At 44.4% G+C, this 23,501-nt stretch overlaps 1 protein-coding gene across 1 annotated transcript in view; it reads right to left on the bottom strand.

Moving 5' to 3' along the window:
* The window catches only part of Prp6 (pre-mRNA processing factor 6), a 58,120-nt gene that overhangs the window by 11,591 nt on the left and 23,028 nt on the right, over nucleotides 1–23,501 (bottom strand). The window contains exons 10-17 of the mRNA XM_050185018.3: nucleotides 21,509–21,573; nucleotides 18,818–18,945; nucleotides 16,793–16,918; nucleotides 15,817–15,984; nucleotides 12,987–13,101; nucleotides 9,786–9,964; nucleotides 1,941–2,062; nucleotides 920–1,013 (exon numbers count right to left, since the gene is read on the bottom strand). Of these exons, the coding sequence (XP_050040975.1) occupies nucleotides 920–1,013; nucleotides 1,941–2,062; nucleotides 9,786–9,964; nucleotides 12,987–13,101; nucleotides 15,817–15,984; nucleotides 16,793–16,918; nucleotides 18,818–18,945; nucleotides 21,509–21,573 (997 nt within the window). The remainder of the gene's footprint in view (nucleotides 1–919; nucleotides 1,014–1,940; nucleotides 2,063–9,785; nucleotides 9,965–12,986; nucleotides 13,102–15,816; nucleotides 15,985–16,792; nucleotides 16,919–18,817; nucleotides 18,946–21,508; nucleotides 21,574–23,501) is intronic.

Below are 23,501 nucleotides of genomic sequence, written 5' to 3'. Positions count from 1 at the left end.
ACGCAGATGCCAGTACACTTATTAGGCATATCGGTGCTTGTACTGTGACAGGTGATGGCGGGTGCACGCGTGTATAATTAAGGAATACACACTGTCCCGTGACAATTGCCCCTTCCCACGCTTGTTATGCTTCACCGCAATACTCTCGCGTATGCTTCACCGCGTAACAGTGCTGCAATGCGGCGAAGCTGACTTTTGGGAAGCGACATTATGCGATGCGCCGTGCTTTCCGAGCTTTGAAGCCAATCGCGAGGATTACGAAGGCGGAGTCGGTGCCATTGCTGACAGCAGCGAATTCTTTCAATGAGAAACACCGCACCGAATGGCAAGAAGCTCAACAGCGAACGTCGAAGCTGCTAGGCCTAGCATTGCTGCAGTGGTGGCTACGGCTGCCAGCGGATCTGCGTGCAAGAGCGCCGGTTTGAGGTGGCGAGGTAATCAAAATGGCGGTGGTGATGGCTTTGATTAACGCTGTTTCAGATCTGTGATCAGGGCAAAAAGCCCAGAAAATCGGACGGCGAAGGGTTCTTGCATCCGAAATTTCAGACGCTCTTATACACTGACTATATGGAGGTACATGGTGGTGCCGCGAAGCCATCCGAATTATCGCGAGTCTGGAAAGTCAGTCAGTGACTGCACACTTGCAACTCCTACAGGCAACAACACGGCATCAAAAGAGGATTCGTTACGATTACTCTCTGTCACTCGAGCCTGCTTTACCGTGACTTTCATTCCCTTTTAATAACACTACAGCTAATTTTCCCTAATAGAAGGCACAAATTCCCCGAGTTTTCCCTGAGTATTTGCAGACTAATGTACTGAAAATCCGTGAGAATTTCCAGTTTTCCTGGTTGGTAGACACCCTGCAACTGTCGTCTAAAAGGGATATATGTATGTGCCAGAAAAGTGCATTACTCACAGCCATCCATTTGGACTTGGCTCCCATAAGCCAGAGAACCTCGGCCTTGGGACAGTGGGCCACGGCTCGCTGCAGGAGGGCTTCCAGCGTCTCCCTACAGAAACACAGAGCACAGGACACCCCATGACATGACCCACCTTGCTTTGGGGAGCCCAGATGACTTTACCAAATGTTCAAGGATGAGAAGGGTTGAAAAGGGTCAGTTTGCCAAATGACCAGAGAAAGAAAGGTTGAACACACGCAAAAAGAGGGACCTGTAGATCACATGCATAATGTGGGAATCAGCGATAACGGACGATTTCTTTCATGTCTACTGATATGTCTTGACTTGTGTGTAGCTCAGTGCTCCTCACTCAGTGCATGCTCTGGTCCGATTTTGTTCACCTTTCTCCACACTTGGCGACTTTAGTTGCCAACTTATTCACTTCTCTGTAGCCAACTTCCTCAATTTTCTGTTGCCCCTCCAACACCCCTTGCCCCTTGTTCTGCTCGTCTATATGGGTACCTATTCAGTGGCACATACCTGTTCTAAATTAAATTATGGGGTATTACGTGCCAAAACCACTTTCTGATTATGAGGCACGCCGTAGTGGAGGACTCCGGAAATTTCGACCACCTGGGGTTCTTTAAGGTGCACCTAAATATAAGTACACGGGTGTTTTTGCATTTCGCCCCCATCGCAATGCGGCCGCCGTGGCCGGGATTCGATCCCATGACCTCGTGCTCAGCAGCCCAACACCATAGCCACTGAGCAACCACGGCGGGTCATACCTGTTCTGTGATTGACCAAGAATGTTCAGCCAGTGCTACATGCCCAGTTGCACATAACCAATGGCCAAAGTTATTGTACACTCAGCAAGATAGCAAAAGCCAGCACTGGCAGAGAGGGGGGGGGGGTGTTAAACAGTGCCTAAGTCTAGGCTTCACCACAACTTATTGGTATGGCCATGGTAAGGCCAGCGTGCTTTTTTTTGCTTTACACTTGTGAATTAATTTCAACCAGCACAAGTGCACAGCCCACCTGGTGCCGCTGCTCTTCTCAAAGTAGGCGGCCCTGAGCCAGATGCTCTTCTTGCTGGGAAACACGGACAGGGCGTGCGCATAGATAGCACGAGCACACTCCTGGGCACCCTGGGCTGCCACCTGTTGGGAGAGGATTGAATGACTGAATAATTGATTGATTGATTGAACAACTGATTGATTGATTTTACCATACCGAAGCAACACAGGGGCCATGAGGGATGCTGCACACGAGGGGTCCAGTATAATTTAAACTAATCGAGGCTTCTAAATGTGCACATAAATCTGCGTATGGGAGTGCCTTTTAGCATTTTCAAGGCTCCAAGAGGTGCTTCTTGCCTTTCTTCTTAATATGCATGTACTCCCCTTTCTTTCTTACTCTCTCTTTTTTTGACAAATGAGGATGATTAGTCTATTCTACCCATATGAAAAAGAATTGGCTGTAGTACAAGCACACAATTTTAAAAAGTAGGGTCTTGAGTTCGCAGTATGACTGAAATCTGGTTGTTACAAATGAAAGATCATTATTGGCTCAGGTTTATCATGTACAAACAGCATTTCATGTTTGCCCTGAACCTTTATTACAGCATCACTGGTTACACAAACACATGTAACAATTTCACAGGCTTCAGAGGAAGCTTTAGCTTGGGGCCAACTCTGATGTTGCCTATTCGAATACATGTAAAATGCAGAGACGCTTTCATACGACAACAACTAGCCTGATTTGAATTATATTTGTTGCAATGGAGAAAGAAACTTAAATTCTAGCAAATCTAGAAAGCAAGAATATATAATCTAGGGCCTAGAATTTTTATAAATATTGCCAAAGTATTAAGAGTATAAAGTTTACAAATAGAATCAGAAACAGGTACCGCTGTTCTGTAAACTGGATCTATTAGAGCATCTAAAGTAGATAAATGTGATACATTAATTTACAGTTTACATAACATTGTTACAACATTTACAAGGTTACCGAAACAGTTCTACGCCGAAATTAGTAGTATATTTTAGAGTAGTAGTCAGTGGCGTAGCCAGAAATTTCATTCGGGGGGGGGCTCACGTTGCAGGTGGACCTCCTCCTCAAGAGGAAACATTAGGTAGGATGCTCCTATCTAAATACATGTAGAAGGAGAATTCGTTTTTCTCGGCAACCAGTGCACCAAATTTGACGAGGTTTGTTGCATTTAAAAGAAAAACTTAAATTCTAGTGACTGTTTGTTTCGAATTTTCGATTTAGATCGTCAATATTTTATTGAAAAGTGACAAAAATCGAAAATTTTCAGAAAACGAAACAATTAGGTTTACAACTCTGTAAATCAGCATTGAAAATTGATATCACAGTTCTGTGAATTGCACATAATAGTACATCTACAGCGGACAAAATTGATTTGTTACACATGAGTTAAAAATTAAGTATTATGGAAATACGGCTTTGCAGAACCCTTGGACATAACACAACCAATTCACGTAAGATACAAATTGACATATCGAATTTTTCCGCTTTGAATGGTCTAATGGATGCCGTTTACAGAACCGCGATATCTCTTCTTGATGATGAGCTATTAATATTTAAACTACGTGATTCAATTTTTTTCGAATTTTTCAAAATATTTTAAACAAAGTTCAGGCCCTAAATCGAAATTCCGCTTCCAACAGAAACTAGAATTTAACATACTCTCTCAAATGCAACAAATTTTATTAAAAGCGATTCAGGAGTTATCTCAGAAAACCGTTTCTGCGTTTTACATGTATCTGAATAGGCCGCGTCGGAGTTGGGCCCGAGCTAAAACTTCCTCTTAAACAATTTGCCTAGGGATCAAATACACGAATAATAACTGCATTGCCATTGCCAAAGATGCTGCAAACGAAGTGTTGAACGCTACGCACTGTCAATACAAGTATTATATGTATTTGTTTATAAAAGAATATACTCGTATGTGCCAAAAATTGTGCCTAACATAACTGATGTCAATGCTTCCATGTATTTTGTCTATTTAATAAGTAAATAAAATATCTCACGAACTTTAGAACTACATCAGTTCGAAGCCAGCAAAGCAGTGCATGCCGCTGATATGAAAAATGTAAAGGCCATGAAATGAACAAGTTGAGAACAAATATGTTAATGACACCTTGTCATTCAAGATCCTTGTTTACAGTCTTGTACATATGCAACGGCCAGTGAAAACTCTTAATGACGCTGCCATTTGTTTCAATGTATTACGCAGCAGCAGCTGTCACCGGTCGTGTATCTTGAGTAATTGCACCGAAATTATAGTTGCAACAGAGACCACGTATAACAAGCAGGAGTTCTGCAGAATATACGAAGGCGAGTCAAATGAATGTGAGCCAATGCGAATATATAACAAACGGGGTACTTTAATTAAAGGTAGCCCCCATGAGCATTTAGACATTTGTCCCATTGACTAAAGAGTCGCGCAATTCCCGTCTCATAAAGCTTCTTGGGTTGCTGCTTCAAAACGTCTGCAACTGACTTTCACGACATCGTCCGAGACGAATCTGGTTCCCTTGAGCTGTTTTTTCGGTTGCCCCAAAATGTGGAAGTCGCAAGGCGACAGGTCTGAGCTGTATGGCGGATGTTGCAGCGTTTCCCGCTTGAACTTTGCCAGTTTTGTATTAACCACATCAGCGACGTGGGAACGGGCATTTTCGTGGAACAAGATGACCCCATTCGTCAATTTTCCACGTAGTTTGTTCTTGATTGCGACACGCAGCCGATCCGGCGTTTCACAATATCGGAAACAATTGATAGTCTCTCAAGATTTAGCAAATTCTATCAGTAATGGCCCCTGACGATCGAAAAATAAAAGTCAACAACACCTTTCTGGCGGAAATGGCGGCCTTTGCTTTCTTTGGGGAAGGTGAATTTGAATGTTTCCATTGTAAGCGTTGCCGTCGTGTTTCAGGCTCTTAGAAGTGGCATGATGGTTTGTCTCCGATCTCAATTGCAGACAAGAAATCGTCACCTTTATTGTGATACCGGATCAGATGAGTAAAGGCAGCGCTAATCTTCTCCGTATTCTGGTGGTGGTTCAAAATCGTGCGCATCCATTGCGCACACAAGAGCCGATAGCCGAGATGTTCATGAATTATGGCGTGAACAAAACCGTGACTGATGTTCACGCGCTCTGCCAGTTCATCGATGCTTATCCTCCGTTCTTGTCTCATCAGCTCATCAACCTTTGCAATTTTGTTAGGGTTGTTGGCACGATGGCTTTGGCCCGGTCTGGGATCGTCTTTGCAAATTTCACGTCCTTCTTTGAAGCGTTTGTTCCAACGCTTCACAGTGGCTAATGAAATGCAATGTTAAACGTACACGGCAGCCATACGGCGACTAATTTCTTTTTGGGAAACACCTTCAGCTGTCAAAAACCTGACGGCACCACGCTGCTCAACTTCTGGAGAGTCCATTACGGCACGCAACCATGTCCAACCCAGTGTATGAGAGCATTAAAGAATACTTACCCTCACATCTGCGTGTCACTCTTGTAAATGAGAGATGCCTGTGTGCTACGCGCAGGCCTTGCAGATAATGAACAGAACCATAATTGCACGGGGTGGGTAGGCTCACTTTCATTTGACTCGCCCTCGTACATTAGAGATGCGAAGATGCAATGGAATATACAAATGCGAAGATACAGCTTGTATAAGGGCAAAAAAGTGCCACTGGAACCGAAGTTCACTGCACGTATACACAAAACCTCGCAACAAGATATTTAAACATACGTATAAGTAAGTCTCCAATAAATCTACGTATCTAAGAAGAAGTCACGGTATATAATGCGTCAAACAAGGCAAATAAACATGTTGCGCAATCACAGATTCACAGAATCCTAGATCCTGCCCCCATCCACTCCCCCCGATGTATCGCGCGCGACGGAAGGCGGCGCGCTTACTCCTCACTTTTCTCCCTTGCGCACACAAGACTGAGCCACTATCGTCGGCTCACCCATTCCCCCCGCTTCCACTCGCACATGCAGCGTGCGGCGCGGGGTCACGATCGCACTTCGACTTTATGCGGAACATGAGAGCGACGGCGATGGCAGGAATGCACCTAGAGTGTCCATATAATTGCTATCGCAATAATATAATAAGACTATCCGGCAGCTGAAGCGTCCCATGGCCCATTACTTTCCGCAAAAGAAGAAACAAAATAGCACTTTCACCATGCGACAAGTCGCTGCATCGCAACAACGCTTTCTTTCTTTCCTTTTGTGGGGCGGCGGCACCGTAATGAAAAAAAAAACGCGAAGTATGTTGGTCACAATAGAATGCCTACTTTGGGCAACTGATATGGCTATTAAAGGAATATCGAAGAAAACACGAGACGCTTGGTCCACCAAGAACCATGCGCATACTGCTCGGTATCCTACACCGGCGAGACAAGACTTTCTGGAGAGGTTGCGCTCAAGCGACCATTGTTTCTTTTTCTCGTCTGCTAGCTAGAAAGCGTCCAAGGCTCTGCCAGGCGAAAATGCACTCGGCCAGAGAAAAGCGAACTCGCACCGAAGGGCGCCGCGCGGTGGTCGGGGCAACACGAGAAAAACGCATGCGCTCTGACTGGCTCTGGCGGCGCGCGGGTAGGGGAGCGTGCACAAAAAAATTGAAGAGGCTCAATGTGTCCTCGCGATTAAAAGTCAAAGTAGAAAAAATAAATAAGAACGTAGTTGCCTTGGCTGGCTTTAGTGTCTTCACTGGATGCTTTGGCGCAGGTGAAAAAAAATATACTTTTTTTATGTGGCATGACGGCACGAATGAACTACCACAACGCTTCGTCTCATCGGGCCTCGCTACGGGCTTTGTCAACTTGTCTGATAGCGTGGTCATTTGGCTTGTCTCGTTGTATGGCCCGATGTGCGACTTTGGAAAAGTCAATGCACCTTTGGCATCAAATATTTATGGGAGCATTAAACTTACAAAGTTCCGCAACTGAAAATCTAAAGCACGTTTGGAAATGTCAATGCACCTTTCACATCAAAAGTTTATGAGAACTTTATACCCATAAAGTTTCGGAATTGATATCCACGCGCTCCGTAAATTCCATGATAGAGTGTAGATTCCGCGGCCTCTGCGAAATGCCGCGGCGAGCCCGTTCGCTATGAAAACATCCTTGAAACTTTGTGCTCGGATGGGGCTGCTTGCGTTATGTGACTCCCGGTGCGTGGGCGTTGCCACGAAATTCAGCCCGAGTTCGCAATTTTCGCGGTGAAATGGCTTTTCGAGCGTGAAAAAGACGCTCTAGACAAAATCCAGAATGATTTCCGGCGCCGGGGGTTGCTTTTGTCGGCGGTGCATGGACAGCACGAAAAAATTTCGGGGGGGGGGGGGGGGGGGGGGGGGGGGGGCTGATGCCCCATAAGCCCCCCCCCCCCCCCCCCCCCCTGGCTACGCCCCTGTTAGTAGTGTATATTACTTCAGTTTTGTCCACTTTATATTTACTAACAGGTGCACTTAACGAAGTTGTAATATCATTTTTCATGGCGGAGATAGGGAGTTGCAAACTTTATATGTGAGCTTTTCTTTATTTTTAATCTTGCAGCTTTCAATAATTTTTCTAAAGAATTGATGGCATAAATTGAAAATTCACTTCTTAGTTACATTTAAATTCCTTTGAAATGTAACAAACTTGATTAAAACAATTTCTTTGTTCTGATGTATTTAGATAGGAGCGCCTGAGCTAAAGCTTCCTCCTCTTGACCCCTACATCACCTTGAAATTATAAACATAATTTTCTTTTGTAAGCTTTCCTTTTCACTAGGAGAACTTCAGATGCAAATTTTCTTCGCACTTGAAATAAATTCAAATCTAGATTATGCATCTTTGATTTTAAATTTCAATCTTCTGTAGGCACACGTACCTGAAAATGCATTTCAAGGGTTATAACACTTAAAAGTTACCACTTATAAGCCTCTGAAAGAGTAAATTTCCAGGTTACTGTAGCAGAAATTTCTGACCAGATGTGGCTTTTGGGATCAACAGCCGGAAGTAACGTTTTGCAGCAAAACAGAGAAGACTTCTCCCTGCAAAAATAACGCTAAGGCACAAAAGGGGCACACCAATGCTGGCCTATCTCTCACTCCGTGCTTCCATAATATTCAAGATAGAATAATTAGGTACGATAAATGCAGAGCCAACTAGGACAAAAAAAAAAAAAACTGTTCAAAAGATGCAAAACGAAGTGCTTAAAGGGCCCCTCACCAGGTCTGGCCATACTGAGCTGACAAGAGCAGTGCATACAATGCGCACTAAGAATCACGTCTGCTAAGTATTACATCTCCACACACTGTGGAAAGAGGTGAAACTTCAATCCAAACACCGTTTGCCCTTCTCTTGGTGGGCACCTCGCTCCCAGCCAGAGAGGTGACATATATGCAAAAGTGCGAATACGTACATGTCTGTGCTGTGACGTCGCTCATAGTGGCACGTGATTTCGAGAATTATTCAAGGCAACATCTGCTATTTGTGTAATCTGTTGCTTCAACAGATGAATTAAAGTTTAGAAAAAATAAAACACACCAACAGCATAATGAAGTTGTGCTAGCTGCAGAAGCATCGTCAGACGTTCCATCCGGGCAGGACTTCGACATCGATGAGAAAAAAGTCCGTCGTTGGAGGGGACAATGGGAGATGCTTTTTGTGTGCACCGCAACGCGGATGGCATTTACTGTTTGAAGATAACAGTAATAAGGAAGATAGCGACGAGATTAGCAGCGATGATGACATAGAATGAGCTTAGCATGTTTATTATTCAACAAATGGTGTTTTCATTTTGTGTACGCTGTCCTCGCTTTTTTGTTCAACCTACATTCGAGATTTCCTTTTTTTTTTTTTTCTGGCTTCAGACTTTTGGGGTCGGCTTAGAATCGGGCCGGCCTAAATTCAAGTAAATACGGTATGTCATTTTCTAACGTGTTCCAGCGCGCGATCATGCTCTGTGATCCGCTTGTGTGTGCATCGGTCTTCATGTAGCGCTGAATTATACCTCTAGACGGGTGTTTTTGTGCCCAGTGCACCATCTTCAGCAGTAGTGCGCCACCCAGCAAAAAAGCGAGCAAACAAAAAATAAAGAAAGCCGGGGCCTGTGACATATGCGTCACCCAATCCTTGAGCTCCGGTACGGGAGGACGCAGAGAAGGAATTTCGCTTGCGGAGGCTAGATGGGGCAAGTGAAAAGAGTGTCTATGTTGGCGGGGATGCTTGCCTCCTGAAATCATGGGTTCGCGGCACTGAAATCTGAAAAATTCTTGGAGTAGAACGCTCCCTAGAGGGCGCGTAACACCTTCCAGCGTATAAAAAAAAAATTTCTATGTGGCCTGGTGAGGGGTACCTTCAAGTACTTTGCAAAACACACACACAGTGAATCTACTATGCTGTCTGTGTTCTTTTGTGCACTACCTGGCTAAAATGGAATGGAAACAAGCCCAAGCTTACACTCCTTCAAATGCAGAGGCTCGTACCAGTGCAGAAAGAAGAATGATGGGTGTAACGTTAAGGGATAAGAAAAGAGCAGATTGGGTGAGGGAACAAACGCGAGTTAATGACGCCTTAGTTGAAATCAAGAAAAAGAAATGGGCATGGGCAGGACATGTAATGAGGAGGGAAGATAACCGATGGTCATTAAGGGTTAGGGACTGGATTCCAAAGGAAGCGTAGCAGGGGGCGGCAGAAAGTTAGGTGGGCGGATGAGATTAAGAAGTTTGCAGGGACAACATGGCCGCAATTAGTACATGACCGGGGTAGTTGGAGAAGTATGGGAGAGGCCTTTGCCCTGCAGTGGGCGTAGCCAGGCTGATGATGGGGCACCCAAGGCGGGCTAGAGCTAGCATACCGCCTCGGCATCCTCCATCCAGGTGTGCTTGCGGTCCTCGTCCTCGACGCCGATTCCCACCACACAGCGGATGATTGCTTGGCAGGTAAGGATCGACTGGGACTTCTCGCACTCGACAGCGTCCTTGAACCACTGCTCACGGTTGATCTCCACACCATTGGCACGCAGGGATGCAATCGCTGCACAGGCCGGCATGCACGCGGTCTTAGCATGTTTTGCAACAGGACATGCCAGAATGAATTGCAAACATGAGAAAACTAACTGAAAGACACGTATCTCATCTGTCACTGCATGTGATGTGGGTGTGATCGCCCATGGGTGCGTCTTCTTGGGGCAAGAGCACATTCAGCGCTTGAGTAATACCCCAGTCACGCTGCAAATCTAACGTAATTTACAACTAATTACATTCCTTCATATCACTTATTTGCTTTCACACACACAAAAAAAATGTGATGACATTTGTTCAAAACAATATTTTCAGTCAAATGGGTTCACGGAACTCATCTGCATTCGATTTGGGACCGAAAGTGTCGCCTTGATGCCAGGAATGCTCTAATTAGATCTCTGATGACTTGTGTTTTTCTCACCTTTGTAATTAAAGAATTGTATTTTTTTTTATTTGGTTTACTAAGTGCCAGTTTATTGATGTAAAGGCGTATCAGAATTTTTTGTAGAAAGCTTTTACTTCAGCAGCTGGACACCGATAGAATGTAGTAGAAATATTTTGGGAGAGTGGCCAAAGTGGCAGCCTATGTTAGAGGCATTTGTGGTGAGCAGCCATACTGCGGCACTGCTGTGGTGAAACCAAGGGCTGCCTGCACTTGGTTAGCATGTGAGAAGCGGCGAGCATCTGCTACAGGGTGTCATTGTTCACTTTCAACTGGTATGCAAGCCACTTGGAGGCAATTCATCTTTAAGCAGCACGACATGGTACTGACACATATTTTACATATTCTGTTAGTGCTGCTGCAGCAAGATAGTGCAAGAACGATGCACCAAATAGCGGTGTGCGTGGCCTTGCTCCTATACTAGAGCATGGGAATGGTTACCATATTTTGCCAAATATAACCCACACCTCAATTACAACAGCCAGGAAATTTAAAAGAAAGTGCGCATGACGCATGGAAACAACTGCGCACAGCAACGCTCAAAGCTTTCCAAAAAACAGTCGCCATTCACAGGTGCACAATTTATGCACATTGTATTTCTAGCCAGCAGCTCTGTTCCCCCCCTTTTCAATGATGCTGACAATCTTCAGTTTCCGCTATGCTGTATCCCATGACGGAGCAAATCGCAATTTATGTTGCCTTGAGGTGTGGCTTCACAGCTGCATGCACCGTGAGACCACGCTCATGGTAAGGTTTTTAACCCACACCCAGACATTAATGTCAAATTTTTCACATTTTTGGTGCAAGTTATATGCGCAAAAATACAGTATGTATGGATTGATCACACAGGGGAACATGCAAAAAATTTCACATGTACAAGCAGAGAAGAAAAATAAAATTATTCGCATAGGAAAGTATACAAAAAATTTATGCGCACAAGAAGAGTAAAAAAAAAAAATTCGAGAACACCTAAGCACTTATGAGTTGTGAATGCGAAAGCATTAATATCCAGTTGAACTTCACTGAGCTGTCCTTCGAGGTATGAACTCCTCGAGGGCAAGCGAGAGCATTGAGACCTTTGGCACATTTTGATTTAGCCTTATCGAAGCTCAGTTAAATAATGCAGGCAAGAGTTTGCACAGACAACGCAGGCTTCTGAGAGTGAGGATGACATGGCGTCGCAACGATGCCCTCTCCCCTTAAGCAATATCTGATGTGCTATCACAGCAGTACAGGTGTTCCCTTTCGCCTGCTCTGCTCCGTAACATCTGGCGCGCTATTGCAGCAGCAAGTGTTCCCTTTCACCTGCTCTGCTCTGTCATAGCACACTCGTGGCATGGCATCACAGCCAAAGGGAACTCCATCGAGGTGTGCTCGTGATGTGTTGTAGCCAATGGGAACTCAGTCGAGGCAAGCTTGTGACCTGGCATCGTAGCCAACGGGAACTCAGTCAAGGCAAGCTTGTGACCTGGCATCGTAGCCAATGGGAACTCCATCGAGGCGGGCTTCTGACGTGGCGTTGTAGCCATTAGGAACTCTATCGAGGTGCGCTCGTGACGTCACGTTGTAGCCAATGGGAATTCCATCGAGGCGCGCTCGTGACGTGGCGTCGTAGCCAATGGGAACTCCATTGAGGCATGCTTGTGACGTGGCGTCGTAGCCAACGAAAACTCCATCGAGACGCACTCGCGACGTCGCGTCGTGATGTGGCATAGCAGCCAATGGGACTTTAGGTGCTGTTTCGCTGTTGCAGATTACAGACGCCAGCTTTATCACTCAAGGGACCATTTGATACTTTTGTATCAAAAAATTATTCATGCAGTCTCTAGAACTACAATACTTAAGCGCTGTGATGGCTCCACTCACTACCATTATATTTTCCAGAGACAAGATCTGTCACAACTCCTGTCCTTGCTGTCAGTATGAAGTCTGTGATGGAGAGTTCTAACCAGAGTACAGTAAAACCTTCTTAAACTGTACCCGCCTAAACAGTAATTTAGTTTCGAAAGTAGTAAAGTGAAATGCCCAACTCAGTGGCCATTGAACATAATGCGTTTTGTATCAGAATAAATCATACCAGCTTATTGCGTATGTATCGACTAACACATAGTGTCTGCATATTTTGTAGGGTAATCACGGCTGTAGGTCGGCCAGGCAGAAGAACGAGCCTAAGAGATCAGAATAGCCTCCAAGCGCAAATGCAGAGTGCACTTGGAAGGGTGAAGCCACATTAACATTAACATCATTTCGACACCAAGCCAGAGAGCATTGTGGCTGGCTCCCGTCGTGGACCCGGCGTATTCTGTCACAGTACAAGCACTCAGATGCCTAATAGATGTACTGGCAGACCTTTTAAGCTATTCTGCATGTGGCTGTGGCAATTTGAACACTTTAGGGCAGGTTAAAGGCATGCATTCGTGTTTTTAGAACTGCCCAATTTTACTGATGTTTTCGCGGTTCCTCGGGAGTGCGAAAAATTGGACGCTGACTGTACTCTGACTGGAAGCACCATGTTGCCTTAGCAGAGTAACCATAGAAGAGTAAACTTCCTAACTACAGCTGCTAACAAGCAACCAAGGCATTGGCGTCTCACCTCGATCAATGATCTTTTCAACCATGTGTGTGTTCCCATTGGCCTCTTCCAGCTTCGCAGCTGTGATCCAAATCTGCCGGTCAGTGGGAATGTTTTCTCGCGCTTTGTTCAGCACCTGTCAAGGAAAGACAAATGAGAAGAACTGAACATGTAGAATTTCAGGTACATGTTAACTCTGCAACAGTTCTTAGCCAGAGAAGAACGGTCCCTGAAGAAAGTTAAACAATGCGCACATACACATTATATGTGCACATTGTCCCACAAAATTCATTATACTGAGATTTCACTGTATCTACAACTGAAAACTTTCTCCAGCATATAAAATATTTCAATATACACTGTCGAGACAGCAGACTAATGAGAAGGGACAGTGGCAACAGGAAATGTATCTGAACAGCACAGAACAGTTAGACCTCAATATAACAAACCGGCACTTTGTTATATCAAAATTTCATTATATTTACATTCGACTATTTATGCAAATAAATACAGTCGCCGGTGGATTTTCCTTACACAGAAAGGACGGTAAAATTTTCCAAATCATCAGGCAAATGGAAAGGATTCATTTCAATGAAAAAAAAAATTTTGTTTGACCTGAAAATGGAAAACCAAAGATACGATTTCATGCTGTCCCAACTATATCTTCAAGTTGGCAACACGAAGCAAAGCTTGCGAAGCTTTTGTATCCATGCTGCCATGGTGGCTGACAGTATTGCCTGCTGTGGGAGCAAATGCTTCTTCTGCCTCTTGCTTCAATACGACTCCGAAACTCAAGATTCGGCGTAATGACTTGCAAATGCCACATTGATTTATCATTTCTATAATTCAATTAATAAGCACATGTAATTTCCCCTATGCTGTCCTTGGTGTGTCTGTTTGTTGGCTTCTTATGATACGAGTAATCAAAATCGGGCCCCCGCTTTCTTCTCATTCATTACATAGCGAGGCCTCGAATCTGGCAGCATTGATGCCTTCAGGTAGCTTGTCTGGGTTTATTAACCAGCTGCCTTCACACAAAAAGATCTCGTACATGTGGTGCCTGCAACAAAAAAGGAAATTCCCCATCCTCTGTCAAGGCAGTGAGGTGTGGCACTGGCCAACACACCAAGACTTACTTCTAGTAGATAAACATAAATACCCCAGGAAAAAGGAGAAAGTGGATTGGAAAATGGCGCTGTGGTAGCTGAACTGGTAAGAGCATCCCTCGGATAATGCGAACAAGTGGGTTGGTGCCCCACCTGCGGCCAATTGTTTATTCATCCACTTTCATTTCCATTAATTCAAAATTTCTTTAATTCAATTCTTAAATACATGTAATTTCCCTTTGCTGTCTTTGTTTTTTTGCTTCCTATGATATGACTAATAAAAATTGGGCCTTCGGTTTCCTTTCTTAAGGATTATATAAGTCACTTCACGGGTACTTTCATATAACTAGAGGAATGCCAATATCTAATATCACTGAATCAAATGAAATAGTGAACGTTCAAATAATTTGATTTGCAAATTGAACATCTGCTATTTAATTTTTCAAATATTCAATGTATTCGAGCTAGAGACCTGCACAATGCCACATGTCGTGCGAGCCGCGGAGCCCCTTGTGCATGATATGCCTCCCAAGTGAGCATTTCACTTCGTTTTCAGCGCAAATGAAACGCCGAGCGCATCGTGGACAGGTCACCCCGGCTGACGCAGTAGCAGACTGTTAATGCCAAATTGATGCAGATCTGCACGGAGTCGACGCAGATCCATTTGCAGCAGCCGCACGACACTCAGAAAGCCGACAAACTGCCTCGCAAATGAAGGCTAGAGACGGCAGATAAACAAGGAGGAGGATGGGAAAGGGGGGTGGTAGTAGCAAGCATCGAACTACCTTGCCGCGAATCTCTAGATTTGAGATTCTTTGACAGGTGGCAAATCACGCTGAACCTAACACTGAAACGGCGCAGATGACGCCTGCTCTTTAGCGTCGGTGCCAGCGGTGATCGAGTCACGCGACGCACAATCTTTTTCTGTGTCATGCAGATTGGCCTTACGATAATCTACCCGCCGTAAAGTTTGGATAGCCCTTCCATATTTTTGGAGAGAAACTGGAAAACAAGTCTATGCAATAAATAAAATATTGCCACAAAACACAGGCCCACTGTTAAACAGAGAATCTCTTTGGTATTGAGTACAACAGAACATCACTAATTCCTTAGTTTCAGAGGGAAAAAAAGCACTTGATTCTATTCAAAAGAAATTAAATTTATAAAGAAAGTATTTTCCAGACCTTCACATATGTACTAGAACTGAGCTGTATAATCAGTATTGGAATATTGAATTGAATTCTGGGGATTTACGTGCAAAACATGATTTTACTACGAGGCATGCCATATTGGGGGACTCCAGATTAATTTTGACCACCAGAGGATGCCTTTAATAAGCGTAGACCATACAGTGTATCTTGATTTCTATGTACTTATGTTATTGATACCTTGATACATTCTTGTTACACAGTGCGAGGAGACTCCCAGTCATGTGCAGTGGCACATTTTTTATGCCCAAAATTTGTAAGCATTAAATTTTGTGAATTTCTTTTTCTATTCGATATTCGGTTAGGCTTCTTTTTTCTTAATTTGGTTCGACATTCGATTCGAAATCTACTATTCAGTATTCGGACACCCCTACATATAACCTTTGCATGTATGTCCCCAAATATACCCGCCAAAATAGCAACTGACCCACTAACCAGGCAGCCAAGCCAAACCCGAGAAAGTAGAAAAAGAAGGCTTTGCTTTAATACACAAAATCAGACAGCATTTGCATGCAGGACGAGAAGGTCTCCCAATACCTTTCGGGCATTTTCGTAGTTCTCGAGTCGGGCCAGGGCCAGCCACAGCTCAACACTGGTGGGGCAGCACTCGACGGCACGGCTGAGCAAGATGCAGGCATCCTCTGGCTCCTCCAGCTCCACGGCTGCCTTCCACAGACGCACAGAGTTTGGAATGCTTTCCAAGGCCTGTGCAGAGGGTGTTATAACAAAAGGTTGTCGCACTGCCTGTCACTATTACAGTGTTGTACATTGCCTTAGGGGGTAGTGACACTATGTTTTCAACTCTTAGATGAAGATCCGGGACTCTAAACTCTAGAAAAAATACTGGGAAGCCTCAAAGCACCCTAAATTATTTAATATTATAGCTTTTTTAGAGACAGTTTCGGTTCTTTGTCAAGATATCAGGATGCAGAAGGTGGCCACGTCTGAGCAGGGCATTCAAGTTTTGGTACTCGTTATGGCTCGCTCGGTCACCTCCTGTGCTGCTACTCATTGTGAGGCTCAATGTAGCAGCACAAAAGACTAATGAGCAAACTGGAGCAAGTGTTAAAAACGTCACGATGGCCTGCTTACACTTGGCCACCTTCTGCATTACGACACCACGACAGTCATCACCTCGGTGACTGTGTTCGGGGACTGCCATTGCAGTCTGCGGACCAAACAACCAAAAAGGAGAATTTTAACTGTATACCCATGATTCTTTGGGAACTAAACGGGACCAGTTTTTCAGAGTGTAAGAGCTGGGAAAACATAATGAACTGGAAAAGTGTCACCGAGGTTCAACTGGATTTATGTGGAGCTGGGTTCTGCACACAGACTAAGGTGAAATCAAAGATTATGTCTCTGACTAAAGTGAGCAACGCCCGTTTTAAGGTCATGCCTACCATTACCCTTCACAGTGATAGTTGCACTGTCCCCCAACTTCCATCCTTTCTTTTTTCCACAGCTACTAGTGGCATCCTGTACAGCTACACATATGAGAGACAAAGCGTACCTTGCGAAAGACCCTCTTCTTTGCCTTCAGCTCACTCTCCAGATCGGCAGCCTTGATCCAGAGCCGTACTGAGTTGGGGATCTGGCGCACAGCCTGTGCTATCACTGCCTTGGCCATGTCTATTGGCTGCAAAGCGGGAACAGAGAAAGTGGGGGACACAAGAGAGAATAAGATGTTTAACCCCACAAAACCCAAACGTAACTCCACATGAAGGAAACTTAAAAAAAATATTTTTTACCTTTATTTCTAGCCACAGAAATTACATTGTGTAGTAATTAGTAATTAAATAGTAACCGATTTCCTGAACTACAGTGAATACCCACTAGCACAAACAACACATTAACAAACTTTTCATATTAACAAGCTTTTCAGAAATCCTCTGCTGACTTCTTATAGCTTCAATGTCCAAAATATTTCAGTATGTACTACAAACTTCAGAGTATCGAACGTTTCTGACTAACAATCGTTATTCAGTTTACGTGTCATATTAGCAACGCCTCAGTACTACAAACTAATATTCTGAAATCTGGGGATTATTAGATTTTCGTGTATCCTTTACTGCAGCCAAAACAGTAGGCCAGTAGATGACAAGGCGCGCAAAGTGGATGCCATGACGCATGGGTTTGGAAAACCAAAGTTTTCAGTTGTAGACACAGCGAAATCTCAATATAATGAACTTCAGAGGACTGCAGTAAATTGTTTGTTATTCTGAAAGGTCATTATAGTGGAAGCCCCAAAACTAACCGTTCCGCCCATCAACCCATCCGTTCATAAGTTGTCACCATATGAGCTATCCACGAAACCATCGCTATTGGCTCTTGGCCCACGCTGTTGTTATTTTACGTCGTATAATAAGAGTGATGTGCGCAAAACAGTTGGTGAAGTCAAGAAAACTACCAACAAAAAAGGTAGCTTAATGTTGCCTCCAAAGCGCAATGTTTCTTGCTGTTTGTTTTTTACATTCCTTGCCCGTGGACGCCACAGCTGTCTCACTCGAGGCAGACACCTGAACTATCCTAAAGTGCAAGCCCGCGTAAACGACACCGTCTGGAAACTGCAAAGTGTGACCGTATGGCACCCGAGTACAGAGGTTACATTTTTCCACACAGGTAGCTAGTACAGCCGCAAAAAGAAGCGCGAAAGGAAGAGGCGTGCACAGAAAGAAGGGCAAAAGAAGGAAGAGACACGGCTCCGTTGCTAGACGATACTTGCCTGGGAGGAGCATGCGCTCACAAAACCCAATGCGTCGTTGCCTCCAGAACAAATAACAAAAAAAAAATTATTTCCCGCATTTAAAAAACATTTTTGAAGAAAAGACCAGTGTCCTTCGCTTCTCTCTCTCAGTGCAGCTCGCCACATAGTTCTACCGTATTAACCAAGAAATAATTGATGTTTGCAAAATACAGAACCAGGAAAGCCTCCTGTTAATCCTTCGAAGCAATCTTTCTTGGAGTAGCATGTGGCCCGATGCAATGGCTGTCAAATAGCCAGCACGTGTTATCTTTTACAAGATACCTCAGGGCACTCACAGTCTCCCTTCATTTCTTTTTTAATCTCCTGGTTTAGGGTAGGCTTCTAGTTTCTTTTATTCTTTCTTTTTGTTTTGTGTCTGCTCTATTACATATGTAAATGCACATAAGTCAGCACTTTCTGCTTTTATTACATTACCATGTAAATAACTGTAGTGCTAGTGTCTAACAAATGCCAAAATTAATTTCTTTCTTGAAATTTTTTCCCTCTACATTTCTGCACCCCCTGCCTTTCTACAGAACAGACAATAATTGAATTTTACACAGGCCTTTTTTTTTTTTTTTCATACCCAGGTTGCCATGCAACATAATGTGGGGACAAAACTGAAAGCAAGCATAAAGGCCCATTTCATGCAAACACTGCAACAGCAATTTGTAAAATTCATTGTTGCTGCACTCTTGTGCTCTGAGGCATTCTTAGGCCTTCACATCCTCTGTCTCAGTGGAGGTGTGCTCGGTACCAAGAAGAAACACATAAATGAAGCAATACAATCACCTGCAGCCTAGCAGCTTCCAGCCAGATGTCCTCTGAGTTGGGGCACATTTCGCCCCCCTTCATGATCAGGTTCCTCGCAGTCTGGACCTTGCCTGTCACTTCTTCAAGACGTGCCGAGGCAATCCAGGCTGTACAGTCATGAAGGTATAAGAAACCACACTGTAACTGGCACAATGCTTGCAAGCTGCTCGGTGGATTTGCACACAACTCTGGTACGAATGAATCCACACTTCAGGCTACATTCAAGCATGAGGCCTAATGGATTGATGACTAAGAATGGAGCGTAACCAGTACATAGTTTCATTTTCACTTTTACAGGAACCAGTTGTGGTTACAGCTTTTGAAAGAAAAACCGCTGTAACATAATTTTTTCTGCTACATGTTTAACGTTTTCCGATTAATCAATCCCATAGCTAAGCAAAAAATAATATAAATGAAAAAAAGAATAGACTTTTCTGAAAAAATTCATTTTCAACTTAGCCTTACACTTTAAAGCAAAGCCCAAATAGGTATGCCAGTACCGATACCGTATATGACGGCCTGGAAAATAATGTTTCTTTATTGACAGAATGTCTCTTGAATGGAATACCAAGTCCTTTTTTACCCTCTGAAGTGGAAGAAATAGGGAAGTTATGCTGTCCTGAATACCACTGAGGCATTCAGTCTAATACTAGTGGGCCATACAGTGCTTCACGGAATCTGCTATTCCTTAGGAAGCTCTGTCTGCAAGCTTTTTCACCTTAAAACAGAAGGGTTTTCCTATGTCTGTGGCAGGTGGGTTCTGTGTGTTATCGTCAGCTCACTACGGTCAATGTGTGCGACAGAGCAGAGCGCGAACCAACCATCCAGTGACTGAATGTCCCCGCTCCCCATGCAGCCATAATTGGCGCAATGCAGTCTGACCTGGTTTGGCACACTGGCGGTAAACAGCAGGTGCCTTTTTACTGTTAGAGTCAGCGTCATTTGCTACCTGCGGAAGCTTATAAAATCAGAAGGGCCACGCTCCATCCACCTCCAGGTGCCTGGACGGTGTCATGCGACATTTTTTCACCTGCCATGTAAATGCAAAGCTAGTACGGTCGACGAGCAATTATTCGGACTCCAAGGAAAACGTACATAAGTCTGAACTATCGAATGCACGAAAAGCTAATGTATCCAAAAAAGATTATTTTATTTACTTTTTAAGGCCCCTGTGCAAGGAAGAAATGGAAGATTCATTGCTGCATGCACTTCCGTTTACGTGCAACCAGGACCACCTGTATTTTCTGCTAGTTTTGTGTTGTCACTGTACACCAATGCAAGGACTGCTAAGGCTCGAGTCAGATCCGCATGTGAAGGCTCCAGAGCACACAGCACATCATCATCATTTGAGGTAGAGTCGCAGTTTGATGGTGGGACAACTTGCTCAATTGTTTTGTCATCGTTCAGTTAGGCCCACGACGACTGTGCTGTCGACGTCTGCAAAGCCTTCAAATGTAACAGCAGCAGGAATCGGCACACTACAGCCTAGAAGGTCATCAATGATATGCACATTTGAGCTCGTTGTGGTAGGCGGCAGTTCAGCCTCTCCAGTTGTGGAGCCGGGCTCATTCGGACTGCGAGGGTACCGTTGGTGCCATTTGACATGGACTGTCGATAACATCACTAAAGAGACTTCTTGGAGCCAGTAGAGCGCTATCTGGAATGGATGCTAAACACACAAACAAGCACAGAATGGCTGAACACTGTCCAGAAGGCAAATTCAACAAACAAGAGTGGGCCATGCACGGTCGTGACGAAATGGATGTGATGATCGTGATGTTGATGCGACCTCACAATTCACACAAAGCCTCCAAGATTGGCATTCGCAGTTCAATCTCAAAGGCGCAGTGCTGCGACCAAGGCAAGGCCTCAGGAATCACCATCTAACATCCAATCTCTGAGGTCATACTTGATGTCTTGTCAAGGTTGCCAGAGGATATAATGGTGGCAGAGTCAGCGTACGCTACAGCCACGGACAGAGTCTGGATAATAAAATGTAGAGCTGGCAGCTGTCCAAAATATTGGTTGTCTTTAGACATTAACTCGATGGGGCCATCGGCGGTGCCGCAAGGCTGTCCGAATTACCGAGCATGTCTGGATTATTGGTGTTCGATTAATCGGTTAGCGACTGTATTGTGACTGGTTGCTCGAAGCTACAAGAGACCTATGTGAATTGACAAATGGCATCCATAACGAGATGCTGCCGTGCGGTGTGTTGTACAGATGGAGGCCTCAAACTGCATTAATACCATCTTGCACAGTCACTTTTGTTGGCAAGATGGTTTGTCGGCTTTCCAAATGTCACATAGCCTCTGCAAACACATCTGTGCCAATTTGGCAACAACCTGTAACCTTAGCCACGGACACCCAATGAAGCAGGACCAATTGGACCTAACAGCTTAGGGACAGCATGTTATAACCTGAAAAACCAAATGAAATATTCGATTCGCAAATCCAATTGTTAAAACATCCACTGTTCAATTTGTATTCGTATATTTGAGCATTTGTACATCCTCAGCAATTGTTGCACAAAAGTAAATGTGGTGTTGTGTCCCCATATTGATAAAGGCTGTGCACAAAGCTGCTTCCAGCATACTGAGCCAATGAAAAGGAGTGAATAAAAGACAGGAAGAATTAACTGTGCTTCGGTATGATTGTGAAAGCACTAACCCGGAGGGTGGTTGGGGTTGGTCTCTCTCACAGACTTGAGCAGTAGCCGTGCCTTCTTGATATCACTGCAAGATGGACAGAGTGGGAAAGAAACGCATAAGAGATCAGGCCAGTGCACTTTGCAAAATCCAAGGCACAGACATTTCCTGTTGCAAATAGGCTTCAGATAATGCATTTCTGCTGCCTCTACCAAACAGCCTCAGTTGCTTTTGATGACACCTATTCTGGATGGTCCGAAATAGTCCGAAAGACTCGTTCACTCAAAAACAAAAAAAAAAAAAGAAGGATCAGGCTTTGAGTGGCTCCAAAAATCTCTAATGATGCCCTGTCTCACACTAGGCTTGAAGGCGATCACATTTGCTTTGATTTGCGAAAGAGCAACGTTGTCTCCGTGTACAGTTGACAAGAGCGTCACCGCGTTGGAAATCTTTGTTGGCAGAGATCGCCATGAAGATCAAAGAAACGGACCACTTGGCTCTCGCGAAGGCATAGGAGGTGGCGCCGATTACACAAATGCAAAGCCACAGAAATACACACAAAGATGCGACAACGTCTCTGAGACACGCACGCTCTATGGACACAATATGTGCAAAATAGCAACCGAAGCTTTAAAAAAAAAAGAAGAAAGGAGCTGATCCCGCATTAAGTGATTATGATGATAGTGCTGACCGAAAAAAGAAAAAGTGCTGTCCCCTGGAGCGTTTTGTCAGCTAAGGAAGAGCAGGCATGGACTCCGAAACTGAAGGATGGTATGCGCTCTCTGTAGACCTTTCCCTGTTTGCAAGCAGCATGACATCACAAGGAGTGCCCCTCCCTTCTGCCACGCCTCTGAAGTGGGCACTTGTTGGCAAAAAACATGCAGCCGATCGGTTTTCTGCATAGGAGAGCTGCCTGTATCTAAGCGGCTACCACCTAAGTGATCTAAATTTTTGCATATTGCTGTTTGTGGCAGCACCTATGAACTGTGCTCAGAGAGTAACCATCCTCATTTTACTGATACAACAACGTATCGTTGTTGCCAAGTGCATGGTGCCCTTAAATCAGCATATGGTGATTTTGTAAGAATGCTTCTTCCGTAGATCAAACAGCCACAAAAATCACATTACTCTGTGAAAGCAAATATATTGCCGCAGAAGATGAACATTTTCCTCGTGCCGAAACGACGCTTCGCTTAAATTCATCGTCGTTGGGAAAAAAAATTACATTGCATTGACGTGACTGCACTTAATTTACACTATTTACACTGTAATATTAAACGATATACAAGATTAATTTGGTCTGCAACCATCAGCCATACACGGTGGTGGTGCTTCAATTCCAATGGGGGTGGGAAGCAAAAACAGTCATTACCGTGCTTTAGATACACAGTGAAATAACTCAGGTGTTCGAAACCAAACTGGAGCTCTTTCTTACAGCATTCTTCATAAGCCACTCTGCTGAATAGGAATGTTTAACACCAGTCAAGCCTCAATATATCGAGCATGGCTATATCGAATTATTGCGTATGTTGAACACTTTCTCCATCACATGGAAAATCGCATGTATATTTAATTTTTTATTTCAAGCGGGGTTGGATGTAAAATGGATATATCGAACTCCGCCACCCCAGACTACGTGCGCTCTGACAGGCTATGAGTTTTCCCAACACCCTCTAAGATAGCAGTGGCGCGACCGGCGTTTCCGACTGCTGCGCACTATAGCTGCACACATCGATCGCGCCGAAGGCACCATTTGAACATAACGGCTTGGCCAGTTCGACAACATCAACGACGCATTGCATTTGCCGCACTGACTCCTCCTCGGTGCGGCACTCTGCGCCTGCTGCGCCTCGCGAGGACTGACGGTTTGCACCTACAAAAACACACGACAGCTCGCGCTCACTGGGTTCACTCACAGTCGCCTTGGCAAACGCCTCTTAATACTTTGTTATTGACAGTGTTTCAATATGCTTCGATTGCCGGACATGGAGATCGCAGCAGAAGTAGCAACCGAA

This window comes from Dermacentor andersoni, chromosome 4 (assembly GCF_023375885.2).
Source record: "Dermacentor andersoni chromosome 4, qqDerAnde1_hic_scaffold, whole genome shotgun sequence".
Lineage (NCBI taxonomy): Eukaryota > Metazoa > Arthropoda > Arachnida > Ixodida > Ixodidae > Dermacentor > Dermacentor andersoni.
This window is presented reverse-complemented; position numbering and strand designations above follow the sequence as displayed.